The 18064-nt window shown below is 37.6% G+C and overlaps 1 protein-coding gene across 5 annotated transcripts in view; it reads right to left on the bottom strand.

Moving 5' to 3' along the window:
- Window positions 1-1548: 1548 nt before the first annotated feature.
- Window positions 1549-18064, bottom strand: part of Memo1 (mediator of cell motility 1) — a 114790-nt gene continuing 98274 nt past the window's right edge. For all 5 annotated transcript variants that reach the window (XM_052746246.1, XM_052746250.1, XM_052746247.1 and 2 more), the window contains one exon: window positions 1549-17643. In XM_052746246.1, the coding sequence (XP_052602206.1) occupies window positions 17512-17643 (132 nt within the window). In that variant the 3' untranslated portion in view covers window positions 1549-17511. The remainder of the gene's footprint in view (window positions 17644-18064) is intronic.

Genomic DNA, 18064 nt, shown 5'->3' on the forward strand with positions numbered 1-18064 from the left:
GGTAAAACCATTACAAAGATTTATCTAGGTACAGTGGTGAGCACCTAGAGACCCTAGTGATTTGATAAGCTAATTCAAAACCAGCCTGGGCAATAGAACAACACTCTACCTGAAAACAAACAAAAGACTAAAAACTAAATGATTAGAATGGAGAAAATACAAAACACTTACACTAAGAGCAACCAGAACTTTGGCCCACTCCTTGTAGTATTCTTTTTTTTTTTTTTTTTTTTTTTTTTTTTTTGGTTTTTCGAGACAGGGTTTCTCTGTGTAGCTTTGCGCCTTTCCTGGGACTCACTTGGTAGCCCAGGCTGGCCTCGAACTCACAGAGATCCGCCTGGCTCTGCCTCCCGAGTGCTGGGATTAAAGGCGTGCGCCACCACCGCCCGGCTCCTTGTAGTATTCTGAAGGGCAGTTTAGCATTTCTCACAAAACTAAAGATACGCTTATAATACAAAAGAGCTGGGGAGATCAATCAGCTGGTAAAGCACTTGTCGTGTAAGCACGGGGGCCTGAGTTTAACCCTAATACTCATGGGAAAAGCCATGCATGGTTGCACTTGTTTGTAATCAGAGCTGGGGGATGAAGACAAGCAGGTCCCTGGAAGTCATTGGCCAGCCTGACCGGCTTCAATGGCAAGCTCCAGATCCCAGAGACCCTATTTCAAAACATGAAGTGGGCGGCTCCCAATGAATGTCTCCCAAGGTTGATCTCTGGCATCCACAAGCAGCAGCCCACACCCAGGTACACACACCCTGCACAGATGCACACAAACACAAGACACACATACAAAACAATAATGTTCTTTTGTAGCATTTTACCAAACAATTAAAACACACAAAAGTCCTAAATATGGATTTATATAGTAGCTTTACTCACAGATTTGAAATTTGAAAGCAACTAAAGTACATCTCAATAGGTGAGTAGATAATTTGATAATTGTAATAAAATACAGAATGGATTATTCAGCGCAAAAAAGAAATTAAGTACCAATCATAACTACACATTAACATGGGGAAGTAGGCAGTCTGAAAAGGCTGCATACTGTACTACAACTTTGGTTGGCCCAGGGCAGTCTCATTACCTCAAATCATCATTCCTGCCATTTACTTCTAAACTTTTATTGCCTTTCTATGTGTAGGATCCTCAACCAAGCACAAAACTTAACCATGATGAATGAGCACCTTGCAAAACACTGACAGCATGGCCATTATCCCAATACACACAGAGTGCTATATGATTAGCTCATGGAGTGGATGGAATCAGCAAAGGAGTTGCTTCTCTTTCGCTTCTCTTTTGGGGAACTGCTTTAAAACTACACAAGTAGCAGTACATCACCGGCAGAGACAAGGGACCAGTCATCAGTTCAGAGTTTTTACAAATAACCTAGGTGTTGGCCAAGGGACACGACCTATCCAAAAGTAACATTTACAAAGGACAACCACAGTTGTATCTCTTCTGATACAGAATAAAAGAAATCCACAGAGAAATACTGTTTTAGGTTCGCAAAATTTGTTGTAGCACACACAAAGCAATCTCATTCAAAAATAACTTGAAAATTATTTTATTAGTAATTATAGAACCATACAACATAGTTACATGTTTATAAACATTTCTACAAAAGATATTATTTAAAAATTTTTGACAAAACATTAGAACATGATTTGCTGTAAGGAATGAAACGCAGTACGTTAAAAAATGATATTTCCTTGGGAGGCAGAGACAGGTGGATCTCTGAGTTCAAGGCCAGCCTGAACTATAGAATGAGAGCCAGGGTTATACAGAGAAACCAAACCAAACAAAAACAAACAACACGTTATTTCTTCTACCTTATTTGTTAAATCCAACACACTGCCAGCTAGATCCCTTTAAATATCAGTGATACGTGGATGAATTTACGCTGGAATGGTGGATGATGGCAGTGCTGGCAGGAGAGAGAGCTGAAGTCATGAGTGCTAATTAAGAGTATGAAATTCGCTGGGCGGTGGTGGCGCACGCCTTTAATCCCAGCACTTGGGAGGCAGAGCCAGGTGGATCTCTGTGAGTTCGAGGCCAGCCTGGTCTCCAAAGCGAGTTCCAGGAAAGGCGCAAAGCTACACAGAGAAACCCTGTCTCGAAAAAAAAAAAAGAGTATGAAATTCAATTGCATACCTGAGTTTTTCTCTCTGCTGTATCTCAAAGAAAGAAAAGGCAGAAACAGAAACAGGAGTGAGAAGGAAAAGTGGGGAGGAGGAAGTTGTTATCTGGGCTGAACAGGAAGCACAAAGCATCCCAGATCTCTATTACAAAGAGAGAATGTGCCGAAAACTCTCTCTCACACACACAGGAAAGCCATGCGTCGGGCATCTGATCTCCTTAGCTCTGTGCCCACTTTAGTACGTCACTAAGGACACCAAACAGTGAGTGCGTTCCCTCCTCTCAGAAGCAGACTCGTGCTGTTGTTTCCATTGTCTTTATATCCAGGGACAACACAACAGAAAGGAAGGGGACCAGCACGAGCTCACTGTTTTCATCTTCATAGCGTTCTGAATGCTAAAGGAAATCTTTTTTTAATGTAAGCAGGTAATATAACATTCTTCAAAGCACTTAACCAGCAATACTACGACTGTCGAATATCTGCATCAATTAACTTAAAAGAGGGGTGCTAAGATACCTATTTTGATATTTACTGTACTGAATATAAAATCACTAAACTGTATTTTCCAAGGGATATGTAATTTAATTGATCCTGCTAAAACCCTCCACTGTTTCTATTCTATTACTACGAGAGTGTTCCGTACAACTAAGAGAGGTTCATCTTTTTCCTTTGGCTGTTTCTATTCTATTACTACGAGAGTGTTCCGTACAACTAAGAGAGGTTCATCTTTTTCCTTTGGGAATAGTCAATGTCATGCGGGGAGTAAAAAGGATCTCCTCATAATAGTGTTCATCTTGGGCAGAAAGACTAAAACTCACTGTTAAAAAGAAACAAACCCCTTCATTCCCAAAGCCCAACAGTCTGAACTGGGAGACACGGCAGTGGAAAGACAGCCATTGACTAATGGGGCAGGGGAGGAGAAAGGAGGGGCAGGGTGGAGGGGAAAGAGCTACCGAGTTCAAACAAAGAAAGCTTTTTGCTATCATGAAGGATTGAAAATACTCTAAAATTTGTGAAGATGTATTTGTCTAAACCACTTTATTCTGTTATAAACAGTTGGCTCTTGAGTTAAAAAGTTTTTAAAAAAATTTAATTTTGCCGTATAAAAGCTACTTTTATATACTGAACCAAGCAAAGTGCTTTTCAAGTAAGAAACTAGTAATGGCTTAAATACTCTATATTTATCTGTATTTCTATAACTGAAAATATTAAACATGCATTTTAAAATAGCATAAATTGTGAAAATTAAAAAAAATTACAGCTGGCCATTACTACACGTAACTCTGGCAACAGGAAGCTAAGGCGGGGACCACAAGTTTATGGCCAGCTTGGGTTCACAGAGTGAAATATAGTCTCAAAAAAAGCAGGGAAAGCAACCTACCTGTAAATTGGGTAAATACCTCATTACATTTAAAGTATCCACTACAGTCAAGCAACGCTGGCCTTTAGATGCTGGTACAAACTCCACATAAAATGCCTTACTTAAATGTCAGCCTCAATTATTTTAGTACTAACGAGCGGTTCAAATTTCAACCTTCAGCAATATGAACACTTCGTTAAAATTCACTCTTTCTAGTCAGCAGCTGTCTTATATACAAATAATAAACGTGGTAAGAAATCTGCAAAGCAACACCACTCACAACTGCTTCAAAACAAAACAAAAACTACTTTGGAATAAGCCTAAGGCACCAAAAGCGTCCACAATAAACACCTTAACCCACTGAAGGAAGCAGTAGAAGGATGCACTCACTACGAGATAAGGGAAAGGCCAACTATGATCGCAGGCTGGAAGAATTAATGTTGTGAAAATAACTACACTACCAAAAGCAATACACAGATTCAGTGCAATTTCCATCAAAACTACAATGCCATTCACAGACACAGAAACACACACGCACACTCACCCTGAAATACAAAAGATCCCAGAGAGCAATTCTGAGCAAAACAATCTTCCGGAAAGTGTTACATCTCACTTCAAGTATAGGGCAAAGCTACAGTAACAGATCAACGTGGTAGCTGCACAAAGACGGGTATAGGACCAGTGGAGTACAAGAGCAGTCACAGCCACCTGATCTTCCATAAAGACATCTCCAACAATGGGTATCTAAATGTAGAATGAAATGAGACTGCTGTCTCTTCCGGACCCCACAGAAGCCTGGAAACTCTGAGGCTGACAGGGAAATCCTGGGAAATGGAAGCACAAGGAAGCAAGTCCTCAACACGAGGATTACAGTTGCTCTGGAAATAATGAAAAGCAGCAAATGGGGCAGAGGAAACAGTGAATTGAGTGAAGGGACAGCCAGTCTTACATACACAACAGGAGAAAATCTTGGCCGGCTACACATTTGACTGAGGACTGAGAGAATAGGAAAGAACTCAAAAACCCAAACAATAGAAACATCACCCCAATCAAGAAAGGTAACGAGGGGGAGGGAGATACCTCAATTGGTTAAAGAACTTGCTTGGCAAACAGGACCTGAGCTCGATCTACAAGTCACAGTTTAAAATAAAAAGCCCAGGGCAAAGGGAGGCAAAGCACAAATCCCGGGGGCTCACTGGACAGCCTAGCTTAGCTGGCAAGTTCCTAGGCCACTGAGAGACTCTGTTTTAAACAAGCAGACAAAGGAAGGTGACCACCACCTGAGCAATGACACCAAGGTTGGTCACTGCCTCCACACACATATGCACCAGCACGCACACACCCATGCACAAACATATGCACATAAGAAATGGGTTACTGATCTCGGTGTGGTGGCACGTGCCTTTAAATCTTTAATCTCAGCACTCTTTGAGTCTGAGGCCAGACCTAGAGAAGGAGAGAGGGAGGGGGAGATGGGCTACTGAATCCCAAAAACCAAAAGAATCTCACATAAATGGGCAATAAACACACGAAAAGGTCTGCATCCTCACTAGCCCTCAGAGAAATAAGATTCGACCTCACCGTTCAGAATGGCAGCCTTGAGGAAAATAAACAAGCCTAAAGTGGGAGCCATGCCTACAATTAAATGATGGAGAGACTGGAGGACCCACTAAAGAGTCAGCCTGGTCTCCATAGCAACTTCCAGGTCAGTTAGGGCTAGATAGCAGGAAGCTGTCTAAAAAGGCACAAAACAACGAACACCAGAAAGAAGAGAAACAAATCAACAACAAAAGTTGGCAAGGAGAATGGGCATAAAAGGGAACCTCACATGGTGCCTGCGGTAATGGAAAGCAGTAAGTTCTTTTAAAAAATAAGAACAGATCTCCTCTACAATCCAGCTATGGCACTTCCGGGCACTTCCCCAAAGGACTCTAAATGTACATATCACAATGACATTTTCACGTCAATGTGTATTGCAGCACTATCTACAGATGCTAAATTGTGGGATCAGCCTAAATGTCCAAAAACGAGAAGAATAGATAAAAGAAATGTGGCGTAAAACACAATGAAATGTTTTCAACTATAAAGAATGAAGTTACCAGGGATAATCATGTTAAGCGAATGAAGTCAGTCACAGGAAGATAAAAAACCCTGTTCTCTTTCATTTCATTCACAGATTTTAAATAGATGTATATATATCATAAAAGTTGACTCAACTGCCTGAGGAACAGGAGGTACACTCCTGAAAGACTATTATTCTGGACTGTTTTTCAGAAGTTATCATCAGAATGGTCATATTTAACACTCAACATTACTAATACCACTTAAAAACTTAGCTTCCAGCTAAATTATTTAAAGGCCATTTCCTATTTTTAATGAATGTATCTTAATATTTCCTTATAGAAAGAATTTAGTGTTCAAAAAATGGGCTAAGTATAGATAGGTTTTAAAATTCGCATGTGGTTCGTATTAGATCTTTGATTTCCCATAATGAGCTACTTGAAATGGAAAACCCTTATCTAAGAATGTTGTAATAAATCAAGTAGTTGTTGGGATAAAAAGTCTGAAAAGTAACAAGCTTAATTTTTCTCTACTAACACAAGTATATGTACAAAGAAGCAATGCCTTTACCAAATTACAAGCTTATTCCAATGGGGGGGAGCTTTTTTGTTTTGGTTTGTTTTGTTTTTTTTAGCAGTGTGACATGTCCCAGGAGAAAAGCAGATTTTTTTCCTTTAAAACTCATTTGTTGCCAGGCGGTGGTGGCGCATGCCTTTAATCCCAGAGCACTCAGCAAGCAGATCTTTGTGAGTTCAAGGCCAGCCTGCTCTACAGAGTTCTAGTACAGCCAGGGCTACGCAGAGAAACCAGGTCTGGAAAAGACAAAACAAAATAAAAACTCATTTGTTTTCTCCCAAATTGTATTATCTAGCTCATCTTTGATCATTTCTGTCAAATACAACCTCAAAGTCAAGACATATTCTGTCATAGATTCAGAAGTATAGGGCAGAGTCTCAAGGGTCCAAAGGCAAATTAACAGCATGTAGTCAACATTTTCTGGTATTTCTGATGAGAGACTGACAGATGGATAAACAACAGGTCTAACATACCAGAAAAAATCAATTGAAATATATTTTTCAAATGTGCTCTTATGGTTACATTTGTGTCCATACTCATCTTAGGATGGTCTATAAACGGAACAAAGTATTTACTTAAATTTCATCTATATTCAAACCATAAAACAAAATCAATATATTGTTAAGACACGTATCATAAATTTTATAGTAAAAAGGCTTAACTATATATCTAACATAAATACAAACGTTCTACATACTCCTTCAGTCGCTATTAAAATCAGCTTCTCATGTTTGAAAGCAGCTATCAAAGAACTAAAAATGATGCAGGGAAACAGAAAAGGCAGTAGCAGAATATCCAAAGAAGAGTACATAAAAACTTGGAATCGACTCTTCTTTTTTGAACCTAAAGATACATGATATTATATGTAAGTAGTCCCAAAAATTCTACCAGGGAACTCCTACAGCTGATAAACACCTTCAGTAATGTGGTGGGATACAAGATTAACTCAAAAAAATCAGTAGCCCTCCTATATACAAATGGTAAACAGGCTGAGAAAGAAATCAGAGAAACATCACCCTTTACAATAGCCACAAATGATATAAAATACCTTGGGGTAACTCTAACCAAATAAGTGAAAGATTTGTATGACAAGAACTTTAAGACTTTACAGAAAGAAATTGAAGAAGATATCAGAAAATGGAAGGATCTCCCATGCTCATGGATAGGTAGGATTAATATAGTAAAAATGGCAATCTTACCAAAAGCAATCTATAGATTTATTGCAATCCCCATCAAAATTCCAACACAATTCTTTACAGACCTCGAAAGAACAATACTCAATTATATAGAAAAACAAAAAACCCAGGATAGCTAAAACAATCCTGTACAATAAAGGAACTTCTGGAGGCATCACCACCCCTGACTTCAAGCTCTACTGTAGAGCTATAGTAATAAAAACAGGTTGGTATTGGCATAAAAACAGACAGGTGGATCAATGGAATCAAGTCGAAGATCCTGACATAAATCCACACACCTGATTTTTGACAAAGAAGCCAAAATTATACAATGGAAAAAAGAAAGCATCTTCAACAAATGGTGCTGGCATAACTAAATGTCAGCATGTAGAAGAATGCAAATAGATCCGTATCTATCGCCATGCACAAAACTCAAGTCCAAGTGGATCAAAGACCTCAACATAGATCCAGTTACACTGAATCTGACAGAAGAGAAAGTAGGAAGTAGCCTTAAACGCACTGGCACAGGACACTATTTCCTGAATATAACACCAGCAGCACAGACACTGAAGTTGACAATTAATAAATGGGACCTTCTGAAACTGAGAAGCTTTTGTAAGGCAAAGGACACAGTCAATAAGACAAAATGGCAGCCACAGAATGGGAAAAGATCTTCACCAACCTTGCATCTGACAGAGGGCTCATCTCCAAAATATATAAAGAACTCAAGAAACTAGACATCAAAATACCAAATAATCCAATTTAAAAATGGGATACAGATCTAAACAGAGAATTCTCACAGAAGACTCTCAAATGGTCAAGAAAGACATTTAAGGAATTGCTCATCCTTAGCCATCATGGAAATGGAAATCAAAACAACTCTGAGATACCATCTTACACCTGTCAGAATTGCTAAGATCAAAAACATATATGACAGCTTATGTTGGAGAGGATGTGGAGCAAGGGGAACACTCCCCCACTGCTGGTGAGAGTGGAAACTTGTACAGCCACTTTGGAAATCAATATGGCAGTTTTTCAAAAAACTGGAAATCAATCCTCAAGACCCAGCTATACTAATCTTGGGCATATGCCCAAAGGATGCTCAATCATACCACAAGGACTCTTGCTCAACTAGGTTCATAGCAGCATTACTCGTAATAGCCAGATCCTGGAACAATCTAGATGCCCCTCAACCAAAGGATAGATAAGGAAAATGGGGTACGTTTACACAATGGAGTATTACTCAGCTATAAAAAAACAATGAAATCATGAAATCTGCAGGCAAACGGATGGAACTAGAAAAAAAAATCATTCTGAATGACGTAACCAAGTCCCAGAAAGATGAATAATATGTACTCACTCATAAGTGGACATTAGGAGTAAGGTACAGGACAACCAACCTACAATCTACAGCCCCAGAGAGGCTAGCTAACAAAGAGGGCCCAAAGAGGAATGCATGGATTTCCCTGGGAAGGGGAAACAGATCTCCTGGGTAAACTCTTGAAGGCAGGGGAAAGTTGAAGGAAGGGATGGGAATGTGAGGGAGTACGTTGGGCAGGTGGGATACAGGAGGTGGGTTGGAGGCAGGATAGAGGGGGAGAGTAGGGAAAGAGATGTCTTGATGGGAGAGAGGAACATTTGAGAGTTAGGGAAAAACCTGGCACCAGGGAAACCCCCAAGAATCCACAAGGATAATCTCAGCTAAGACACTTAGTGGAAGAGAGTGCCTGAACTGGCCTCTACTGTAGTCAGATTGGTGACTACCCTAATTATCATCAGAGATACTCTATCCAGTAACTGATGGAAGCAGATGCAGAGATCCACAGTCAAGCACTGAGCTGAGCTCCGAGCGTTTTGCTGAAGAAAAAGGAGGAGGAATTGTGTTATGTCATGGGCTTCATGATGGGGGAACCCACAGAGGCAGCTGACCTGAGCTCGTGGGAGCACATGGACTCTGGACCAACAGTTAGGGAGCCTCCAGAGGACTGACCTAGGCCCTCTGCACGTGTGATAGTTGTGTAGCTTGGTCTATTTGTAAGGCTCCTAGCAGTGAGATCAGAACCTGTCCCTGGCACTTGGCTGGCTTTTGGGAACCTGTTCTCCAAGGATTACCTTGTCCAACTTTGACACAAGGGGAGGAGCTCAGTCCTGCCTCAACTCGATGTGCCATGCTTTGTTCAAGCCCATGGGAGGCCTGGCCCTTTCTGAATGGAGATGGAGTGGAAGAGGACAGGGGAAGATGGAAAGCAGGGGGGTTGGGGACAGGACTGGGAGGAAAGGAAGGAGGGGAAACTGTGGTCAGTATATAAATAAATGGAAAAATGTTACTTAAATAAGATTTTTAAAAAAGATTTGTATTTCATGTGTATAAATGTGTACCTGGCACGTCTACATGAGCACCACATGTATGTCTGGTGTGTATGGAGGCCAGAAGAGGGCAGTGGCTCCCCCAGAGCTAGAATTACAAACAGCTGTGAGCTGCCACGTGGGTGCCGGAAACTGAGCCAGGTCCTCTTCAACAGCAGCCGGTGATCTTATCCTCTAAGTCATCTTTCCCGCCCCTTAAATGGCCTTTAAATTAAACAAAGAGCTCACTCAACTTCTAAAATGCATATCCCTTTTCTTTAATAGCCTACAGAAAGCCACAGTCTAACCAAGCTCACAGAGTAAATTCATCATCACGGTCAACACTACACAAGGCTATGCCTGACCCCTGGTTAAGTATAAACAGCAGTGAAAGGTGTGAAAAAACTGAATCCAACTGGCACATACTGTCTGACCATGACCATACCAAGTTCCTTGTTCTGCTTCAATTTCTACCAAATAATCCACTTTGTCCATACTTTTATGACCTCGCCATATCTTTTTAAAAGCACAAGTAGAAAAATCTCTTAGAGTTCTAAATTTATAATAAGATGAAACTAAAGAAATTAAATTGAGTATGGATGTGATAAGACAAATTAAGATGTTTTAGATTTTTATCCAAAATAATTTTCTTTTTAACATATTCCATATATAATATGAACATTTCAAGTAAGTCCCAGAAAATAAGACTCAGAAATAGATTCAAAGCTAAGAGGCTTATTTGGGAGATAATCCCAGGAAATGCCCATACAGGAATGGAAGTGTCGGAGGAGGAAAAGATGGAAGAATCTGAATTTAACAGTTTCTTGTTGTGAACTCTAGGAAACAAGCCTCCAGACCATCCAGAAAGACGTAAGACTGGAATTGTCATCCCCTAATTCCTATCCTCCTCAGGCACTGTTCCCCAGTGCTCTACTGTGCTGTGTGGGCAGCCGAGAAACTCCAAAGAGTAGCGTGTGCTTGGAGAACACTTTATAAAGGACCAGAACGAAGAGCCGGGCGTCTGTCTTCATCTCACCAGCACTAAGACTCACACACACAACTGTTGTCATTGTCCCATTACATAAAAGCAGCATGTGGCACATACGCACTAGAGCAGAATTCCAAAATTGTAAAATAATCCCCCAATAACAGAATATAAATGTCTGCAATTAAGGGATGTGAGCCCACAAAAGAAATTGCTTTTACAAATTAAGAGGCGTTTCCATAAATGGTTTTCACTAAATCTGCAAAAACCCTTACTTTCTAAATTCAACAAAGTACAACAAATAGCCAGTGCTAAAACCAAAATTTGGAATATGGTATAATATTCAAAATACACAGAACTAAAGAACCAGAACCCAATTCTTGCCCTAGCCATGTCTGGGAAGAGGTGCTCGTCACCTGATGATTTGTTCCAGGAACCCAAAGGGATTCACCTGCAAAGCTGAAATGGACCAGTCGGGTGCTTCTAGCACCCCAGTGTCCTACTACAGACAACCTGGTGGCCCTGGTAAGGAAGCCACAGCTATTGCAACTAACTTTCAAAGTCTTTCCAATATTATGAGACTAGGATATACACCATGGGATACTACATAAAAGTAAAATGAGCCAGAAATCACGAATCAACGGTTCTGAACACACCAGACACTTCATTATCACTCAGTCCACTTGGCAGGACATATAGTTAACAAAATAATTCTGCCCTCCTTTGATTTAGTTAGAAACTTGATTTCCACAGTTAAAACTGAAAAATGGAAAAAGCTTCCAATTAAAAGGTTTGTATTGTAGAAAACATTTTATTGTATTCTTTTCTTCTCCATCTTTCAAAATTCATATCACCAGAACTGAACACCACCAGTTGAATGTCTATTCTGTCCTATATTCAAATGAATAAATTCCAAATAAAAAAATTCTCAAAAAGAATTACATTTATAAAAGTAAAGTTTAAAATACCTTTATTAAAACTGACTTTACAGTTTTTAAGTATTTAATTTTAAAACACAAAATTCAGTCAATATATTCTACTTCGTTTAAGTTGTGTTTTAGTTCTTTTTACTTAAATATATAATATCATACTGAGTGAGGAATTCCGAATATCAGCCAGTAAATTTTGAATATTTTCCAGAATTTTTATATTGGCAGATTCAAAGATCAGAACTCATGCCCTGCTTATATGGTTGAATATAGTTGGCCTTCAACTGCTGTTTATAATGGCATGTATGTTTTCTTTGGTTTCATTATTTGGGATAACAGGAATAATATACATGATCATATCACACAAATTTGACTTGGCATTAAGAAATGTACACATGAACTTAACTTATTAACAAAAAACCTAAATGCATTATATTATGGCTTTCAAAATTAGAAGAACTGGTTTTAAATTTTTTCCCATTATTTTATAGGGTAATAGCCAAAACCTTGTATTGAAATTTAAAACAGCAACCCCCATCCCCAAACACACAGGAAGGAAAGGAAAATAGAAACACAATAAATAGATCCTAGATATAAACCAGTCTGAAAACACCAGTGAACTCTAGAATAAATGGTAATGGAAACATTCAACCTCTTAACACAGTACTAAAAACTCAAAGATAAGGCTAGGCAAACAGAATTCATCTACAGCAATTTAAATAAGGCCAAGGTCTCAGGTACCAGCATTACTGGAGGGGCCATTTATAAAACAGGATGGTCTCTGGTGATAATATGCCATGCAATGTGATCCTATTTGCAGGTATATGCTAGCCATAACAGGAAAATGACAGGAAAATTTATTTTCCTTTCTAATGTTAGTTCCTCTAGTACTTCATTTCAGTACACCATCCCGACACTGATAAAAGTTGTTCTTCAGTTTGAAGAAGTGCCTGTTTGAGAAAGCAGCCATTAAAAAATAAAATAAAATAAAAATAACAACTTCAATTTGTATTAGGGACTGACTGATAGAACTTGCTTTGTATTGACATCTTTACATTAAAGAATTAGCCTAAGGTTCTAAGTATCATTTTAACAATACATAATCTGTTAGAAGTTAATATAGTTTAAAATCTATTTTGATTTGAAAATAACACTTCATACAAACTTCCATTAAATTATACTAATTCCATTGTCTTTTGTCCCTCCAAATGTACACACACACACACACAAATTATTCATAAAAGTTTCAGTTGGTATCACTGCTACTTTGAGAATCACTGATCTAGCTTTTATTTGAATATTTCTAGTGATTTGATGAGAAGAGAGCCAATTTTCATCATCAGACATGTTCACATACCACATTTAATGTGGACCAGAAACTTACACTTCTTAACTCCTCTTTTTTTGGAGACAGGATTTCACTACATTGTCCTGGCTAGCTTGGAACTTGCTACACACACCAAACTGGCTTCTAATTTACAGAGATCCAGTTGCCTCTAGCCCCTCATGCTGGGATTAAAGAAAAAAAAAGGCTTAACTTACAACAATTACATAACAATTCTATTCCTTTTGAGTGGCAGTCATACAAATATTTGAAGACCTCTTCTCCTTAAAACTTATCCTCTTTACAGTGTATCTGCTTTTGTGTCGCACCCATATGGTGGCTCACAACCATCCATAATGAGATATGGTGCCCTCTTCTGGCCTGCAGACATACATGCAGGCAGAACACTGTATACATAATAATTAAATAAATAGAAAAAAAAAAAAAAAAAACTTATCCTCTTAAAAAACAAATGCCCCCTATTCCTTCAACTACATCATGGTCCACACAAGCCTGTTTCTCTTACTGTGTAAACGTTCAGATTTAATCCAATGATGTACAATTTCCAGTCTAAACAATAGCATGTATGTGGCTTATTAAGTCTCCTCCGTACAGTTTCTAATGATTAGTTATTATTAGAATAACTGGCATCTCTGTAGGGCTGACAGCACCACGTGATGAGGTGTTCTGTGATCCTCAATGATGAAACAATAGTACAACTAAAGTTATTTGAATTAAACTTCTCTCTTTTATTCTGAGTTTATTAGAAATCATTGTTTCAATAAAATAAGAGTGATAGAAAGGGGCACTTTTTCAAGTCTTTCCTAGTGACCTGAAATACTCATGTGAAACAGTTCACTGTGACAGGCCTAGGGGTACACACCTGAAGTCCCAACACCAGGGAGCTAGAGGACAGCCTTGGCTACACAGCAAGGTCAACAATGCATCACTTCCACTCCTCATTAGTTTACAGCAGCAAAATAAACTCAATGTACTTCAGCAAATACAAGTATTTCAAGGTGCTCTGACAGGTATCTGCAGGAATTCTTAATTTTCCCTACTTCGCACTTACCTTTGTGAGCATTCAGTAAGAAATTCAGCCAGTGACACTGCATCCAATTAAAAGAAGGCTCACATGGCAGAAACATATAACCACCTGTTGTATACTATCGCTAGATCATTAGCCAACTTTAAACTACAAAGGAATTATACCACCTAGGATAAGAATGTTAAATTATGGTCTGCAGGCCAATTCCAGCATTCCATCTTAGTATAAATTAAATTTTTATTAAACATATACATATGTTTGGTTACATGTTGTCTATGGCTGCTTTTGTATTACAATGGCAGATCAGAGACCACTGTGGCATATTAAGTCCAAAATAATTATCTGGTCCCTCACAGAAAACATATCCCAATCCCTAATCGAGGGGGATGAACTACATGCTTCCAAAGCAAACTATGATAACTATAATCATAACCATTAGCTAGAGCTCAGGAAATAACATCCATACTGGAATATACAAATATAGGCATTGGACTCTCACTAGTTCTTTATTCTTTATATGGGCTTCTTATTTCCAGGGCAGAGTACTTACTTACCTGCTCAATTAGCTTATCTCTAGACTAACATTTCTTAAGGACTAACTAGTGGGGGAGAGGGGACTCCACAAATACTATTTTCTGTGTGACCTAAGGTAAATAAAAGGTTGCTGAAAATAATTCATAAGTTCTTAACAAAGGAACTGTATTATAGAACTACATGATAATTTCACATTTTATATCTGAAATACAAAACTTTTAAAGGCACTTAAAATAGGAAGGCTAAGTCCAATAATTTAGATGTAAAGTGAATTAATTCCTGCTTTTTCTGAAATAACAAGGTTTTTACTTTCATTTTCATATGTAGAACTGAAATAAAAATATCTAAATCAATCATGTACCTATCTAACATGTCACGCCAAAATCAATTAAAAAATAAAATCATAAAACCTGGCACTCTGAAACAAGAAGGTGCTTAAGAGGTCATCTGCACCCCGCACAGACAAGGAAACTTCAGCATGACACGGAAAACACCACTTCAGAGAATTAACTAGTGGCAGAGACAGAACTAGAATTGAACACAGTATCAGTTTAGAAATGTGTCTACTCTAAAAACAGGTAATTTAAAAAAAAAAAAACAAACAAACAAAAAAAAAACCTGCTCATTTTAAAAAAGGACAAACTAATCTTGGAATATTCTAGTTTTAAAAGTGCAGTACAAGCTAGGCACAGTACTGCATGTCTGCAATCCCAGCACTTGGGAGGCTGAGAAAGGAGGCTCAGACATGAGTTTTGAGGCCATCCTGGGCTATCCAGGTGAGCATGGTCTACACAGGCAAACCATGTCTCAAAGCAAATAAATGAACAAACAAAAATGTGCAGTATAACACACTCTTAGGACGAGATATCTTTCTTATGTTGTTTCTCAAAAACCATTCTAAATTTATAGAAAGATAATAAATGATTAATTTGAAAGAAACTCAACAAAGAAATAACCAATTACTTGTTTAACGATTTGTCAAAAGTTAGAAGAACGGATGCTGATGAGGGGACACTGTTATTTTGGTACAATTAGAAACGTAATTTTGCATATTCTAAAGGGTCTAAGAAATTCTTATCATGTAAACCACTTATTTCATTTTCATGATTGTATCCTGGAGAATGGGTCTAATATAGAGTTCAGACTTTATATAGAATGCCCTTCCCATTGTAAAATTGTGGAAGATTAGAAACAGCCTAACATCCAAAGAGAGAACTGATTATTTCCATACAATGTTAACATATCAGTTAGCCATTTTTTAAAATTGAGCTTTCAAAGACATAGGTAGTAAGTACTTAGAATAACAGGGCATAATGCAACCTTATGAGCACTAGAATCTCACTCTGTTATTGCGCACACACAAACACATACACACTCATAAACAACACAAGACTAAAAGTAAATACAGAAAAACATTAACAGTGTATCTCTGGGTAGTAAGACAGTAGGTAATCTTTTTTTCTTCTGAATTTTCAGTATTTTCAAATTTTGTACTCAGAAAACATTTTAAAAATTCACTATTGTCAATTCAGAAATTTTTATAATCTGTATTAAACAAAGGATAAATATTTATAGTACTCAAAAGCATATCTAAATAATGGAAAATAAATCACTAATGTATAAGAGTATAATCCCTACATGTATAAGTAGATAATTTTGAATCTAAACGGTAGTATTATTTTTCTCTCATTCTTGAGTATATAAAATTATTTAATAAATAAGAAATGCAAATTTCCAAAGAAAATTGGTGCAAGGCATCTAAAAATTGTGCTACTTGGGTATAACACTGAAGATATAAACACTCTCCAATGTGATATAGACACCCAGTGTTATGTTAAAATAGGTATAATGAAGAACATGCATGATGGCTTAATGAATTACACGTTTTTTTGTCAAAATGACTAGAATAAGTCTATGATAAATTAATACAACACCATACCATTATTTTAGTTGGAAGAGCCGCACCAAAAATCATGCCCACCCACCCCCAAAAAAAGCAAATTTGCAGGACTATTACAAGTCCAGTAGGCCTTGTTACGGTTATTGTCAATGAATTCTTGCTAAAAATTCAAGTAAAAGAGTCAAATTGCTTAAAGCAGTAAAAAAAATACATAGTGGTGTGTGGTCTGCAATGACTCGAAACACACTAATAACACTCTTCAATGTTTCTTCATTTGCAGACTATCAAACACGGTGTTTGAAGGAAAGGACTAAATCTATTTGTTTTTAAAGCATCCTTGAATTTATATTCTACTACAATATAATAATGACATGAGGGTATGTCACACACAAAAAGGCAAATGACTAATTTTGAAAGTTAACTTTAAAATTACGTGACTATCATTTTTGTGATTTAAGAAAAATCACATGAATGTAAAAATAAAATATATTCCAACGTTCTTACATAGGAGCTGAGGCTTGCCATTTCAACAAAAATTCTGAGATGAATTAATAAAAATCAAATTTCCATTTATACCACAAAGCAATAAGTTTAAATCAGACTATTTTGAGTTGTGTAGCCCTTTATTAGCAACTAAAATAGAAGGTATCTGTTGTACAACATGGGTAGTAATTGTCTATAACTGGAGATTTCTTATATTCTAATACAGATCATTTATAAATGCAAGTTCCTTTATTAAAAAGCTTCCACCCTTTTTTGTCTGTGTACAATTTGCAAAACTATTCTGAAAGCGGAATATATGTGCATGAGTCTGCAAAGAGTGCAAATTTTGGGTATGCTAAATGCTTTACAAGTCATTTTCAAAAACTGTGTGCCAATTGGGCCTTTACAATGTCATCTTTTTTTAATCAAAATATTTTGATTTCAGCCTTCCTTCCACAGCCCCAAACTATAAAGCATTTTTAAATGAGTTGAAATTAAGGAGGACTACACCTACTAGAAAAGAAGAGAAGAGAGTTCTGTTAGTCTGAGGTTTCAGAATCCCCCCACACCAGAACCAACATTGTGGTAAAGGCTAGGCTGGACCCTGGACAGAGTATGAGTCTGTGCAGGTGGCGTCCCTGAGGGTCGGAGCTTCAGTGGACCGTGAGTGCTCCAGCTGCATAACTCACTGAACTATCTTGCCAGCTTCTACACTGGCTCGACTGGGCATAATTCAAAAAGGAAAAGCTCATATTCATTCCATTCTTCTGGAGCTCTGTGATAGCCTAAAAAAAAAAAGAAAAAGTTGATTATGACGGACATCACATTAAAAAAAAAAAAAAAAAAAAAAAAAACGAACACTGTAAATGTTGGGAGCTTAACTTAGAGCATTTGAGAAATCAACTTGTATTACTTTATCTTTAAATGTCTGCTGCCTCATACTCAGAAAAATCTCATTATTTCATTTTCACATGAGTATGTCCTAACCTAGCTTCTTAATAATTAGTGTATATTTTTTTCCGTTCTCTAGATCTCAGCCACCTCTGTCTTAATGTACAAAAGGCTTTTATTCATCTGACTTAGACTGAATCTGAAATGTCTATTTAACTCACAGATATAGAAGTATGCTATAATTTTTACTTTAACTGTGTCTTTCATACAAAAAAAAAAAAAAAACTATTCTATTGGATTCAATTCAGACTTTAG

This window comes from Peromyscus californicus, unplaced genomic scaffold, assembly GCF_007827085.1.
Source record: "Peromyscus californicus insignis strain IS unplaced genomic scaffold, ASM782708v3 Scaffold_1__1_contigs__length_55948999, whole genome shotgun sequence".
In the NCBI taxonomy this organism is placed as follows: Eukaryota; Metazoa; Chordata; class Mammalia; order Rodentia; family Cricetidae; genus Peromyscus; species Peromyscus californicus.